Source organism: Cydia pomonella, chromosome 7, assembly GCF_033807575.1.
Source record: "Cydia pomonella isolate Wapato2018A chromosome 7, ilCydPomo1, whole genome shotgun sequence".
NCBI classification, from domain to species: Eukaryota; Metazoa; Arthropoda; class Insecta; order Lepidoptera; family Tortricidae; genus Cydia; species Cydia pomonella.
The window spans coordinates 4293162-4307977 of NC_084709.1; the positions used below are offsets into that span (position 1 = coordinate 4293162).

Consider the following 14816-nt stretch of genomic DNA (forward strand, 5'->3'; position numbering starts at 1 on the left):
TGTTGATTTAAAAAATCGTCAGCCGTTAGAATCGCGGTGGAAGTCAACTGGTCGCATGAACATGTAAAAAATAAGCACTTTACCTTTTTATTATAGTAATAACAAAATCATGAAACTTTGCATATAGCATTCCATCAAGCATTTCAAATAAACGGATTACGCATTACGCATATTTATTCATTTATTTTATTTATTTTTTATTACATACCTGGAAAACCAACAGCTTTAAACATCAGGTTCTCACTTATAAAAAATTAAATATAACAATGATCAAATATAATTACAGTTCAGTTACACACACATGTGTCTACCTACAGCACAAGCCAAGGTTAAGGTAATATTAGGTATTTTGCGGACATAAGTGTAAGGCGCGTATTGTTTATATGTTCATGTGACCAGCTGACGGTTTTTCCACCACTATATAACTGGCTGACGATTTTATTTTATTTAAAATAGCATCTAAACTACCAGTTCTGCTGCTAGTTCAGCGGTGTCACTCACGAATTCGAGCCAATCTTGCAGTCTAACGCAACTAGATGCGACCAATTGCACGCGAGATGTAAACTCATCAATCGCGATGTGGTGCTAGACTGCACAATAGGCTTGAATTCATCTGCGTGAGACTGACCATTGTATTGGCCCCATTGTTATTGCCCTCCTTAGATATCTGACACAATACACATCGAGAGGCGATACCCGAAAAAAAAAAATTTTTACATGGTCATGTCATCAACTGACGGTCTTTCCACCGCTATACAACCTATTTTTTTTAATTCATGATAGCATCTAAACTATCATCTGGCAATATATCAGCCGGGAGGCGATGACTGACGATATATGTTCCTGGTCCGCGGTCTATACCGGGAGCCTACCTGTGTCAGCAATTGTTTCATACAATATAGGATTACATTCAACGAAACTAGCTGGTACTGGGTAAGGTCAGTATATTTACCGATCTAAAATATGAAACAATGAAATGAATATTAGTCCCATGCCAAAAGTTATATTGCAGTTGACTAAAAAAAGTAATAATAACTGCGCTCTTCGCATACAAAACTGGACTGATATCAATAATATTGGGTTTCTAAAATATATTTTTCCTTTTTACAGGTACAATTTATCTCCATCGTCGCTCAGTACCTAATCACAGTAAGACTATCAGAATGCCCTCCTTCTAAAGGCGTTGCTATTTTCATTGTCTGCAACACGTTATTCTTTCTAGTCCTTTTCGCTAATTTTTACAAGCAAAGCTATGTTAAGAAGAACGCAAAAACTAGATTAAATGTTAGTAATCCTTTAAGTATTTGTATGATTCAGGAGAAAGATGTTAAAGTGCAATAATCTAATTGTTATACAAGGTGGCCAAAAATATGTGCATTCCCGTTGCCAGGGAGGTTTTGGGACCAACCCCGAAATCACGAATTTTTTTTTTTACCCTCCCATAGAAAATGGACCAGCTAAAATGTATGAAACAGCCAGAAAAAATTGTAAATTTATCGCGATTCCGGGGTTGGTCCCATTGTAAAAGTTGCTCTGAATAAGCCCAAAACCTCCCTGGCAACGGGAACGCACATATTTTTTGGCCAGCTTGTATAGCTTTTGAAATTACCAGTATATTTTAAGGTTTAGGGTCAGTTGCACTGAGCACTGTGTCAACGACGTCGTAAGTGGATCAAAATTATTTTCGTTGTATTGTTTTTTTGTCTCCCAGCAGTTATTACATCCAATACATTTACATAAAAAAAAGAAACCTACAGTGATGCATAACTAATTATAGGTAAACACAGCATGCAAAAGAAAAACAATTTCTTACTTAACATAAAGTAAAAGTTACAGGTTAAATAACAAAAATAAATTAAACTTGTGAATACTATAGAATTATAATTATAAACATTATAACCAACAGCTAGAAAGACGTACAATAAGCACTCAACTTTTTTTATTGATAAAGTAGACGACCGGTCTGTCCTAGTGACGGTCCTGGGTTCGAATCCCGGTAAGGGCATTTATTCATGTGATGAGCACGGATATTTGTTCCTGAGTCATGGGTGGTTTCTTTGTATGTATTTAAATATTTATATATTATATATATCGTTGTCTGAGTACCCTCAACACAAACCTTCTTGAGCTTACTGTGGGGCTTAGTCAATTTGTGTAAGAATGTCCTATATAAAAAAGACAAAAGTAGAAGCGTGACAGAGTGGTCAGAAATAAAACAACAAAATTAATTTTGAACCAAGTATGTAGTTAAAATTAAATTTGATATTTTTGGTGCAACCCTCCCTTACCAATATAATATTAAAGAAAACGACGTTACCACAAGAGCCCGATATATAACTTGTAACGGATTTGATCCTATTTTGATATGACCTTGACGATCGCTCATGTTGACTGGTACATGCGAAATAAAGATAATTCGCATAATGTATAGAAAGTAAGTTACGCACTCGCTAGCGAATTTGTTAGTACCAAACTGCTGGTACGATCACGTCTGAAAAATTCGATACGTAAAAAGTGCCAAAAATATGTGTACACGACTTTATTGCCCATATATTAAGGTAGTGTATACATATTTTTGGCACATTTTTCGTACCGATATTTTCAGATGTGACTGTAGCTGTACTGGTGGCTTTTTATTTTTATAATTAAGAGGAATTCCTAGTTGCGATTTTTCCATACAAACGCTCTCGACTGTTTCCTCCCTGGATTTTTAACCTAGAGCAATCCTTTTTTTCAAATACGATCAATATCATCAATATCTGTGCCGCTATGTTTTGCTTTTTTGGATTATTTTATTTTGAAGAAACTTACAGCGCCTCGAAAATCGCCAAAACGGCTCAATTGAATTAGCTGCAAAGAAAGGCGTATACAAATATGGCAACAAATATCCAAAAAATCAAAACATAGCGGCATAGATTATTTCTTCCTCTTGCAGTTTCCAAAATTTCATAATGATTGGTTGCGTTTTGGAGGAGGAAACAGTCGAGAGCAAAACCTCAATTTTTTTTTTGCATAGGAATTTTGGTCCGAACTGCAGTTGTCCTTATCGCACGCACGCTAACATAGCTTCAAAAATTCGAGATTTGAAAAGTTGCTCAGCTAGGAATTGCTCTTAATATAAGTGTTACACTAAGAGTAGTACTAGTGTAGTGTGTGTGTGTGTTGTAAGTGTTATTTTAAGTCTAATTAGTATTTTTTTTTTATTATTATAGTTATGCTCAATTATTATAAGTATAAAAGGTTCAGTAGAAAATGTATCATCGACATTAAAGTAAATGTGTACTAATTTTAATAATAATTAATAACTTTAAAATGGTATAAAATCTGTGACTATACTTTATTTAAGTTAAAATAAAATGAAAACTGGATGTCATGAAATGATCTGGTTTCAGAAAATAAAAAGTATATTAAAAATTTGTTATTTTTCTATTTTTTAACGGAAATCATTCGCGTTGCATCTGTCCCCGTAATCCCTTCTAGCCCCATTTTACGGTATTATAGAACACACAAAAACACAAATTGAATAAGCCACGTAAAGAAAGAAGTTACTCGTAATTAAAAAATAAATAAATACTTAAATACATAGCAAATACGGTGAAACCTGGTTAAGTAGGACCTGGATAAGTGGGAAACCTCTACAGCTGGGACTTATGGTACGGCCCCCACATTTTAGCACTAAATTACCTCTGTTAGTGAGATAAAACAAACCTCTATAACTGGAATTAGTTGTTTCGATTATAGTCACATTTACCTCTATAATTGAGACTGAGAGTGTATTTTACCTCTATTACTGAGATTATATTTGCTTAGTTGTTTTTAGGGTTCCGTATCAAAAAGGTACAAAATGTACCCTTATGGTGCGACTCTGTACATCCGTCCATCCGTTTACCACAACTAAATATCTTGAGAACTACTTAAGCTATCGATTTTAAATTTGGAATAGTCATGAACAACGCTAACCCAGACACATTAAAAGTATTACTTTTTATTTTATTTTTATTTACTATTTCCCAATATGAAGAGGGGGCAAAATTTTAAAGTCTAGTGACTGGGAAAAGTAGGGTATCACTTAAAAGACCTAAAATTTTACATTCAAAAACATTTATCTATTTATTTTTCGGAGTAAAAAAATGATTTATGGTGGAAAATAGAAAAAATCTCCGAAGTTTACCGAAGAAAAATTTTATACATAATCGGTTCACATGATAGAGAATTATCCTCGAAACACCAACATTTGTGCATTACATCGCGCCAGTTAGACAATTTGGATGACGATAGATGGCGCTGCACGCTGTACACAATTATACTTAGTATTTTAGTAGTAGTAGTTGTTTTTGTTAGTAGTCTTCTGATCAAAAGTCTTTCGCCTTTTATAGTTACATGAGATAATTCAAAGTTTGTACGGAACCCTCGGTGCGCGAGTAAAACGCACTCGCACTTGACCGGTTTTTATAGAATGTATTGAAATTGGCGTCTGCATCTGAGGTATAGGTAAAAAACTTAAGTAAGTCACCTGTTGTATGTAGTTGTGACGTGTTCGAATAGACATTTGTTTTGTTTGTGTGTGTTTTTTAAACATGTATTGTCTATTCGAACACGTCACAACTACATACAACAGGTGATTTACTTAAGTGTTTTACCTATAGCGTCAATTGTACATAAAAACCAAGTGGTTACGCTGACAGCTGGCTTTTGCTTCATCTTTTGAATCTGTCCGACCAACCGAACTGTCTCTGAATGACATTTCCTAAAACAAAGTGTGGACAGGACAAGTCATCATAGATCAACGTTTATTACTTGAAGGAATTATAACTATATAGAAGACAAGCAAGCGATGACCGAGCGAGATGGTCTGGAACTTTCAGTAGGAGTAGCAGAGAAAGAGCTGTTATTGTTTTTCCTTGTCACAGTCTCTCTTTTCATTTGTCTTCTTAAAACTAGCAACTGGGTTCGAATCCTGGTAAAGACATTTAATGTACTTATGTGCGTGATGTGTGCGAATATTTTGCACCTTAGTTTGCAATGTTTCAAGTGTCGAAATTAAGAACACGTTTTAACATTCCTGACAACATACAAAAACTACCTACTACCCTTTCATTTCGAGTTGACCGTTGCATAATGAAGTCACACTCCACAGTCATGTCACACTATTACAGTGCTAGGCGTGCCTCGGTTACGACGTGGTGCGGAGGTAACGGCCAACTTGAAGCGAACGAAATTTAGTCGGAATCATTGTTGCCCTCCAAGCTTTGGTAGGGAACAACAGTTCGCTACCGTATGCACGTGGTTAGGACTTTTAAGACGAAACCCTTAATTTTTGTTAATTACAGAACCTTTACAGGGTATGGCTAAAACCTCGAATTGGCTGAGGATAAATTTGTTCAAACAAAACACAAATATAACAAATTATATTTGCTATAGTATAACAAATTCTTCTCAGCCTACCTTTCAAATGGACCTTAAGATCGATACAACTCTTCTGTCTGTAATTGTCCGATTATAGAAAAAGTTTCTGAAAGAAAATATCTAGGTGTATGTACCCTTGGACCAACACCTGAACTGGTATACTCACCTTGACTAAATCACTAGTAAAGGTAGAAAAATTATCTGAATATTTAAGTCGCTGAGGTACGTTGCTCCATGTAAAGTGAGCACCACATTTACCAACTCCCGCAACGTTTTAAATGAAATGTCTCTTTGGTACAATCTTTAATAGTGTATTGTATACCTGTTTTGGGGGGTTGGGGCGCAGGTGTAAATGTGGTGCACTGTTAAAAGTCATGTTTTCCAAAAAAAATAGATTCCCCACAACCTGTTATTCCAAACCTACCTAGCCTACTTTCGGTCAGGAAGTTATATATAATATACTACAAACAATACTAAAAACACACAATTTAGTACCATATAACCCTAACTACAAAAATAATTGACGTATTGTCCATGTAGCTAAGACTTCACGTACAAAATCGCACTTTGGAGGAGGATCGCACAAGGTTGCAATTTAACGCTAAGTTATATAATCAAACAAATAAAGACCAATACATCCACTCAAAGTCACACCAATATTACAAAACCTCTCACTGATTAGCTTAAAGCGGAATCATTTAATACTTTCATTATAGGCATATCTAACGAAATGGTCATTGTTTTTATTTTTTAGAAAGTATATTTTTAGGTACTTGATTTACCCTTGTTTGATCTTGTTTATGTCAACACTGTATATTTTGTACGTAAACAAGGCAAAAATGGGAAAACACAGTGCATCATAACACTGCGTCTATTTACATAATTATAGTATCGTTTCCAATCAAAAAGTCCCACTTTGTCGCTTGCCATAAGGACGATTTGACAGTTTACTCGTATAAAGATACAAGCAAATCTCGTCCTTATGGTAAGTGACAAAGTGGGACTTTTGACTAGACTTCGACACATATTGTCACAACATGTAAGTACTAAAGTACAAATTATCACTAGACGTTCGTATTTAGGTACCTACTCTAACTGTATGATATTATTTTGAACCCGGTGTCACTAGGACGTGCGACGGATAAATAAATAAGTGAAAACTAAAGTATAATATATTACTCTTCTGCTTATTATGTTAAGGAAATATTGACTGTGGTAAGTATTTGTAATCATTTTAAAATAAGGGCAAAAAATGACATATAAGGCAAACAATCTGACTGTTAAGGATAACTCAAGCCAGACCGGGCCGGGGCCACGTCGGAGCGTGCGTCACGTCATTTTCTATGATGGCTGATCGGTGATCACGTGGTGCTTTCCATAGAAAACGAATAGTCTGTCCGATTCTGTCACAGCCACTTTTTTCCGAAACTATAAAAGCTATACTGTTCAAACTTGGTAAGTAGATGTATTCTATGAACCGCATTATGATGTTTACACAAAAATAGAAAAAAAAACAATAAATTTTGGGGGTTCCCCATACTTAGAACTGAAACTCAAAAAATCTTTTTACTTTAAACTGAATAGATTGCGAGAGAGACACTTCCAAAGTGGTAAAAAGTGTGTGTCCCCCCCCCCCCCCCCCCCCCGTAACTTCTAAAATAACAGAATGACAAATCTAAAAAAAATATATGATATACATTGCCATGTAAACTTCCACCGAAAATTGGTTCGAACGAGATCTAGTAAGTAGTTTTTTTTAATACGTCTTAAAATTAAAAAAAAAAAAATCATCAAACTCATACGTGTGGGGTATCTATGGATAGGTCTTCAAAAATTATATTTAGGTTTCTAATATCATTTTTTACTAAACTTAATAGTTTGCGCGAGAGACACTTCTAGAGTAGAATGTGCCCCTTTTAGTTAATAAGTACTCTTTTTTAAAAGTAATTAGTAGCGTTGTTGTAACACGTTCATTTTAATTAAATCCACCAAACAATTGAAAATTATGATATATCATTGACATTTTGAATATCAACCGTCCGAAATAGACGAGACGGTACTTGCGTTAAGTACCTAGCAAATGTAAGTATACATTTTCTATAGTCGTCAGATTTGTAGCTGGCCCCGAGCGGCTAATTATTTGTCTATTGTTAAGTAAAACCGCACTTGGTCTTTTTACGATCTAGTCTTATAACTACTAAGGCATTTAAAGATATAGACGTTCCAGGAGGTGGTCGTTTTGCGAACTAGTAGTTTTAATACCAAGCCATTTGGAGACGAAGACCAAGGTAGTCGTTTTGCTACCATGTTATTTTGAAACATATTAGGCTTTCTGCAATTGTGGTCGTTTTGCAATCCCGTCCTCATGCAGAACCGGTCATTTTGAGAACCAGTGGTTTTGATACCAACCCGGTACAGTTTTCTTACCAAAACGCTGTTCCAACCAAGTCGACATCGATAGTAGATATATACGCTACTTGACGCTAGATGTCACGAGTGTCGCGACTGATGAAGATAATGAAGTGTATTGCTCAACATTTTACAACTAATATTACAAGCAGAAGGAGCTTAAAATTGAGTTCCGGATCCGGAACCGGATTAATCCGGTTATCATATTAGCTGAAAATTGTTGAACATTACGTCCTGGCCACGACATTGGTCTTAGCGACGGGCGGTGCGACGGGCGACATCTATTGTGGCGCCAATCAGATTGTTGCACATTGTTGAGATCAATACTTACCCACAATTTGTACCTAAGATGGACTACTTGCCTACCTAATATTTGTACTTATTTTTATTTTTTTATTTTTTACCTTTGAACTGCTGTAAAAAGTAACTAAATAAACGTATTTGTATTTGTATAACTGGTGAGCACAAAAACAGTAGCCCATTATTTTAAAATCATGATGTCAGTTAACGGATTTTTCCTAGGGTTTGGGAATTTGTTTTAAAAGGATTGCTACTCCTGATTATAAAAATATGCCGGAATTGTCCCAAAATAATATATTTGGCAATACAATCTAAAATAAACCTTAAAGTGAGTAAGCTAGAGTTTAGTTTCGATTAAGAGTTCAGCGGTATTTGTTCACTTAACATATGAGTGTAAAACGACAAGATAGAAGAAAAATTGTTCGTTGACGGAATAGCCCCAAACATTCGGGAAAATCCGTCAACTGACATGTTAAAAAAAAACATATTAAATAACCCGCAGTAGGTACAGTCAGCGTCAATAGTAGCGGATGAAACAACGCGCCAAAAGTATCTGACATCTCGGATAACTTTTCCAAATATAGATAAATCTCTAAAATTTACATTCTAAAGTATATCTTTTACAATCTTCCTTGTTCTACATATAGAACCATCCCTGTATGTTAAGCTGTTACAGAATGATACTTTTGACACCTTGTTTGATCCGCTACTTTTGATGCTGACTGTACTAGCAATTTAATTTGAGTACATTTATATAGTTAAATAAATGACCTATCTATTACAGTGATCAGGTTTATTAAAAAGTAAATATCCTCTTTCTTGTGACCAGCCAAATTGAACTTATCAAAAAGTATGACGGAAATGCCCTCACTAACCTTACATAGTAAAAAGCATCATGTTCGTGAGCTTGGCGTGAATCATGTTAAAATAAAAATGGTAATTCCGTAGGTAATATTTGTTTTACAAGGCACGTTGGTGACAATAATACACAAATAATTACATTGTATTATAATTTTTGTGGTTAGTCTGCTAGCTTTTCCTACGCATTAACAATGTCTCTCCGAAAAAAAAACCAAACCAATAAATATTTAGTAAATAACAATAAATAAGTTGAAATATAAGGAAGACAGGGAAGTGCCCTACGTTGTACATATTTAAAGTAACTAATAAACAAAAGTATTATTTATAATTTTTATAGATTTGCATAGAATAGGTGCAGCATAATTTGTCTACTTTGTTGCAATTGCTGTTGTGGTAAGTAAATTGATACATATACCTATCTATATATATAAATGCACGTGTCCTGATTGATTGACTGACTCATCATCATCAACGCAGAGCTGAAACTACAAATTCTATAAAGTTGAAATTTACACACTAGGTTACAATTATAATGTGTACACGAGCTAAGAAGCGATTTTGAGAAATTCAACCCCTAAGGGGGTTAAAAAGGGGATGAAAGTTTGTATGGGCTTCAAGTTTTATTTTAAGCTAGGAATTCAAAACTTCGTGAAAAGATATATTATTAAAATACAAGAAAACAGATTTCAGTGTTTTTGCAAATTCATTCCTAAGGTGGTGAAAAGGGGGTTGAAAGTTTGTAGGTATGGTTATTATTATTTGGAGCCTGTCGTGTCCCACTGCTGGGCAAAGGCCTCCCCCCAATCTCTCCACTGATCTCTGTCGAGTGCTATGTCTGGCCACTCCTTCAAGAAGGAGTCCAGTTCATGTAGGTATGGTAATCAAAAATTTTTTTGGGTGTGGGTCTTGAAACTCTATACATAGGTACATTATTAAAAGAGAAGAAAAGTAATTTCAGCGTTTTTAAAAATTCATCCCCTACTAGGCCAAAAAAGGGGTTGAAAGTTGAAATACATTACAGATTCTTTTAAACCTCTTATAAAGGCATAAAATAATAAAGTAACGTTATTAAAAATGTAACCCCTAAGGGGTTAAAGGGGATGAAAGTTTATCTTGGGGTTTAAATTTTATAGTAAGTTAGGAACTTGAAATTTTGTAAAAAGGTATAATAATAAAAGGGAAAAAACTCATTTTAGCGTTTTTTTTAACTCATCCCCTAAAAGGTTTAATATAAATTGGGGTTGAAAATTTGTATTAGGTTCAGATTTTGTTTTAAGCTAGGAACTTGAAACTTCGTAAAAAGGTGTTTTATAAAAACTAATTTCAGCGTTTTTAAAAAATTCATCTCTTGAGGTGGTGAAAAAACACGGGTTACAAGTTTGTATGGAGATCAAAATGTTTTTCGAGTGCGGAACTTGAAACTTTGTATATTTGCATATTGTTAGAATACAAGAAAAGTAATTTCAGCGTTTTTAAAAATTCATTCCCTAACTGGGTTAAAAAGGGGTTGAAAGTATGAATCCATTACAAATGCTTTCAAACTACTAAAATCGAAAATAGTGATAAAATATGGATTGGATGATGCTACCATCGAGCTGATCTGATGATGGACACAGGAGGTGGCCAATTAGGAATTCTGTTATAAAACAAAGCAACCTATTTATTTGGGTTAACTGTAACTGTATTCAATTTTTGTGTTTATTTATTTATTTAAGCTTTATTTCACAAAAGAAAACTTATCGTACAAAAGGCGGACTTAATGCCAAAAGGCATTCTCTACCAGTCAAACTTAAGGTAAAGCAGAGAGATTGTGGGCGGTCCTATTAGCTACTACTAGGTACTACTAAAAAAATACCACAAAAGCTTATCTAAGATTCAACATATATACAGGTAATCAGTCCAAAACGGTCAGTATGGAAAAGTCAGAAACTATGAGAGATAGCCATATCTGTTCTTAGGAAACCTGGCTTCTATTTAAAATTTAATAAAATCTCATAATTTCATTGTAATTTAATAATTTCATGTCCAATGTAGTAATAATTTTATAATCTTTTATAACTAAATTTAATTAGTTTTAAGTTAGTTAAGGAACAAATTTATACGCCCATAGGCAAAACACAGAGTTTATATTTGTATATTAAGACCCTTTGTATCACCTGTGTTATACAAATAAATGTTATTCTATTCTATTCTGACTTCTCCATACTGACCGTTTTGGATTGATCACCCTGTATATATTTTATGTGTTTGGGTTTGTTAGAATTGTCTCGATGAGTTAGTTGTCTGTTAAAAGAAAAGTACAGTCAGCGATAAAAGGTTTTATCACAAATGAAAATTTTGAACAAAAACCTTATTTTTTTGTTTTAGTTACTTAATCAACATGGAGTTCAGGAGTTCAGAAACGGGTAACTTACTTGGTATGTATCTGTTTACACATATTTTTGTACAAAATGTACGAGCTTGCTAATTTATCATCTTTTTTTTTTTCCTTAAAACCTAACACAGTAAAGAGAGTCGATATTATGCTATGCTATAGAAAAGCTTATAATTAGGTTTGTAATAGATTCACCAGGTCCCAGTTTTTGTCTCGTGAACTAGGTCAGAGCCTGTGACTCGGGAGTCAGCGATTCCTCCGCTAAAGGTTACACAATAGTGGCAGCAAAAATAAAAGCTACTACAACAAAAGAAAAAAATAAAATGTACAGTCCAGTATACCTACAATAAGTATTAAAAAATACAATCTTTCAGTTTTAATACAATGTGACAGAAACTATATCTACTTTGGTTTACTTTAATACAATTAATATTGAGTACTTAGGCAGTGTCTTACCTGAGCGAATAACTCGCGAACGCGAAGCGGCGCGGCGCGGCGCGGGTGAATTCAATCCTGTGATACCTATGGAAGTGTTCTACGTGGGCGATCTCCGAATGCCGTTGGGCCGCCGGGCCGCGCCGCGCCGCGCCGCGTCGCGTCGCATTCGCGAGTCATCACCCACGTAAGCCACGCTGTAATATGTGTAAGGGGTTATCAAGGTAGAGTTATTTTAGGCAGCTTAAAAGTGTTTCAGTTTCCTGATGGAGCCAGGTTAGTAACATAGATTTGCAGTCGTAACAGTTTAATTGATAGATGTCTACTTTCTAGCCGCTTGTTGATTTTATTGTAAATTCTAGCACTCATTGCTAGGAACAGCCAGTTCCGTGTTGGTTTGTACAGGGTGGGCCAGTGAATAAATTATGTTTTCGTCTCGACCTCTTCCGTTAAACATAAATATGAAGTTAACTCTCACTATAAATAGCGCTTCATCTACTGAATGCATAGGGTAATGCGTAGAGTTTGAGTCTGCTCACGTTTAAAAACATGCAATTCATGATTATTTCTTTTGAATTTAGGGTGGAAAGACGGAGAATTCCCATTGGCTGTTCTTCTGCTATCGATATACTTGGCATTTGTACTACGCATTGGACCGACCTTCATGAAGAACCGCCCCGCTTATAAATTGACTGGAACCTTACTGGTCTACAATGCTATGCAAGTGTTGATATCTTTGTATCTAGTAAAAATTGTAAGTAAACTACTTGTTCTATTCCTAAATATAGAAACTTTAGTGATTTTTTTTTTATATACTACGTCGGTGGCAAACAAGCATACGGCCCGCCTGATGGCAAGCAGTATCCGCAGCCTATGTACGCCTGCAACTCCAGAGGAGTTACATGCGCGTTGCCGACCCTAACCCCCTCCCACCCTCGTTGAGCTCTGGCAACCTTACTCACCGGCAGGAACACAACACTATGAGTAGGGTCTAGTATTATTTGGCTGCCCATACCTCTCTTGATTTGATATTGCTGCCGGAATGAATTTTCTCATTGTCTTATCCGATATTGGTTATCGGATAAAGTAAAATGTATACAAAATGTGATTATTATACTTAAGAGCTGGGCTCATGTCGGTGCAGCTTGATGAAGTTGTGTCTTGTTGATATTGTTTAATAAAAACTTAGGTAAATTTCACAAAAAAATAATGCTGGTATGTTTTTTTAGTGCTTAAGAGAAATTCTGGAATCCGGTTTGCTACCCAGAAAATGTTATATGTTCATCGAAGAACATTGGAACTTGGTGAGTGTCATTAGAATAGAAAGGAGGCTGTAAATAAGGAAAAATAAAAACATAAATAACAAAGTCGGCGATAATACTTCAGTGTCCTAACACAAGCATCCAATTCTGCTAAACTGTGGGTATTTATTCTTATTTACCGTCCCCAAAAACATTCTTTGTTCAAACAATACACTTGTACTAAACTCTATGCTAAAAATCCTAAATCCTAACGTGTGGAAATGCAAAAAAAAAATCGTACCTACTAAGCTGGAACTGGATTAAACGTTCATATGTGTGTAGTGTTGTAATTGAGGTTTCAAACCTCGGTTGTTCGGTAACTACAAAGGTGTACGTTTTATACCCCTATAGACCAGGAATATTAGTTCCCGAAAAAAAATTTAAAAACATGACTAAATCTTCGGCCAGGATCGTTTCAAAGGCATCTGTAGCGGTAGATTAATTTAAATTCCTGACGCATCTGCACAGACAACAGGTTAATATTCTCTTTTATCTAATGCCAGGTTTACCTCGGAAACCGTCTCTACTTCTTCGCCAAAGTCTCCGAACTTCTCGACACAGTCTTCTTCGTTCTCCGAAAGAAGAACAATCAAGTCTCCTTCCTCCACGTCTACCACCATACGACGATGGTGCTCAGTTACTTCTTCTTCAAGTACCACCCTTCCCACGTCACCAGTGTGGTTCGTCTGGTGAATTCGGCGGTTCATGTGGTCATGTATGGGTATTATAGTTTGGCCGCTTTGGGACCTAGTGTGGCGAAATATTTGACGTGGAAGAAGTATATTACGTCGTTGCAGTTGGTGAGTCATAAAGTCATTATCTCATAATTTCCTAATTTAAAAGTGTCCCTGATTATAAACTAGCCGTAGCCGGATAGCTTTATTATTTGTGTGCATAACTGTGTTTTATGCAAATAAATTCTTTGAATCTTTGACGACGCCTGTTACTGATTTATTGTTTTGTTACCCGCCTGACGAAGCGTGCGTTGCGGATATGAATTTGTCATTATTTTATATTAAATATTCCCTAAACTTTGTATGCAAATTACAAATCATTTATCCGTTCGACCTAGGTTACCAAATTAGATATCTACAAGTTGAAATTTTAATGGCTTAAAAAATCACAAAAAATAAATCAGGTATGTCACAATTTGATGTCCAAGGCTCTTAGCCATTGAGTTGCGTCAGCAGAGAGGGTAAACAGGTCTTCTGGGCTTCTGCCATGCTCTGAGTGGCTCTGGCTCTCAATGGGCATTCCTGTACTACGACGTCGGCACCATAATCACATCTGGGCGAGTCGATCCAGCCACAAAGATATTCAAAATATAATTGGCTTGAAATGTGGTATGAAACCAATTAAAATCACAAACAACGTCACACCGACCGGGCGCGAGCGAAGCCACCCAACCCAAAGCAGTTTAAAAACGGACATTCGTGCGCGGTAAATTCAAAATCACCAATTGTCTCATTGCTCATTGCCTAATCGAGACTGTGACCGAGAATCTTGGCCCATTTTGGCCGAGAACCAAGATCTTAGCTTGATTTTTGGCCGAGAATGACGAGACCGAGACCGACATCTCAGTCGGAGCTTAATGTGCCGTACGGCTGAACCCAGTGCGCATTAAGCTTGCACGTAACAGAATGGGTTTAACAGATTAGGATTATTATTTTATTGGATTTATTAGATTAAACACACTTTTTCTTTTTCAGGTACAGTTCTTCTACTTTTTC

The 14816-nt window shown here is 35.7% G+C and overlaps 2 protein-coding genes across 5 annotated transcripts in view; both read left to right on the forward strand.

The window, feature by feature from the left end:
* The window catches only part of LOC133519609 (elongation of very long chain fatty acids protein 7-like), a 33932-nt gene extending 29944 nt beyond the window's left edge, over window positions 1-3988 (forward strand). For all 3 annotated transcript variants that reach the window (XM_061853642.1, XM_061853641.1, XM_061853643.1), the window contains exon 6: window positions 1111-3988. In XM_061853642.1, the coding sequence (XP_061709626.1) occupies window positions 1111-1341 (231 nt within the window). In that variant the 3' untranslated portion in view covers window positions 1342-3988. The remainder of the gene's footprint in view (window positions 1-1110) is intronic.
* Window positions 3989-9042: 5054 nt separating this feature from the next.
* Window positions 9043-13278, forward strand: LOC133519620 (uncharacterized). 2 transcript variants are annotated; one of them, XR_009799647.1, is made up of 4 exons: window positions 9043-9369; window positions 11344-11393; window positions 12367-12539; window positions 13015-13278. XR_009799647.1 is itself a non-coding variant. In XM_061853651.1 (3 exons), the coding sequence occupies exons 1-3, from the start codon at window positions 11357-11359 to the stop codon at window positions 13120-13122; spliced, it is 318 nt and encodes a 105-aa protein (XP_061709635.1). In that variant the 5' UTR covers window positions 11228-11356; the 3' UTR covers window positions 13123-13278. The 2 variants fall into 2 exon arrangements, 1 of the variants encoding a protein (XP_061709635.1); XM_061853651.1 differs by lacking the exon at window positions 9043-9369 and having other exon boundaries at window positions 11228-11393.
* Window positions 13279-14816: the final 1538 nt, after the last annotated feature.

Bases quoted from the DNA above. Each gene is read 5' to 3' on its own strand.
- LOC133519620 (XM_061853651.1), top strand. From the start codon at position 11,357: ATGGAGTTCAGGAGTTCAGAAACGGGTAACTTACTTG. The intron at 11,394-12,366 runs GTATGTATCTGT...TTTTGAATTTAG, and splicing joins AGAAACGGGTAACTTACTTG to GGTGGAAAGACGGAGAATTC. The intron at 12,540-13,014 runs GTAAGTAAACTA...ATGTTTTTTTAG, and splicing joins CTTTGTATCTAGTAAAAATT to TGCTTAAGAGAAATTCTGGA.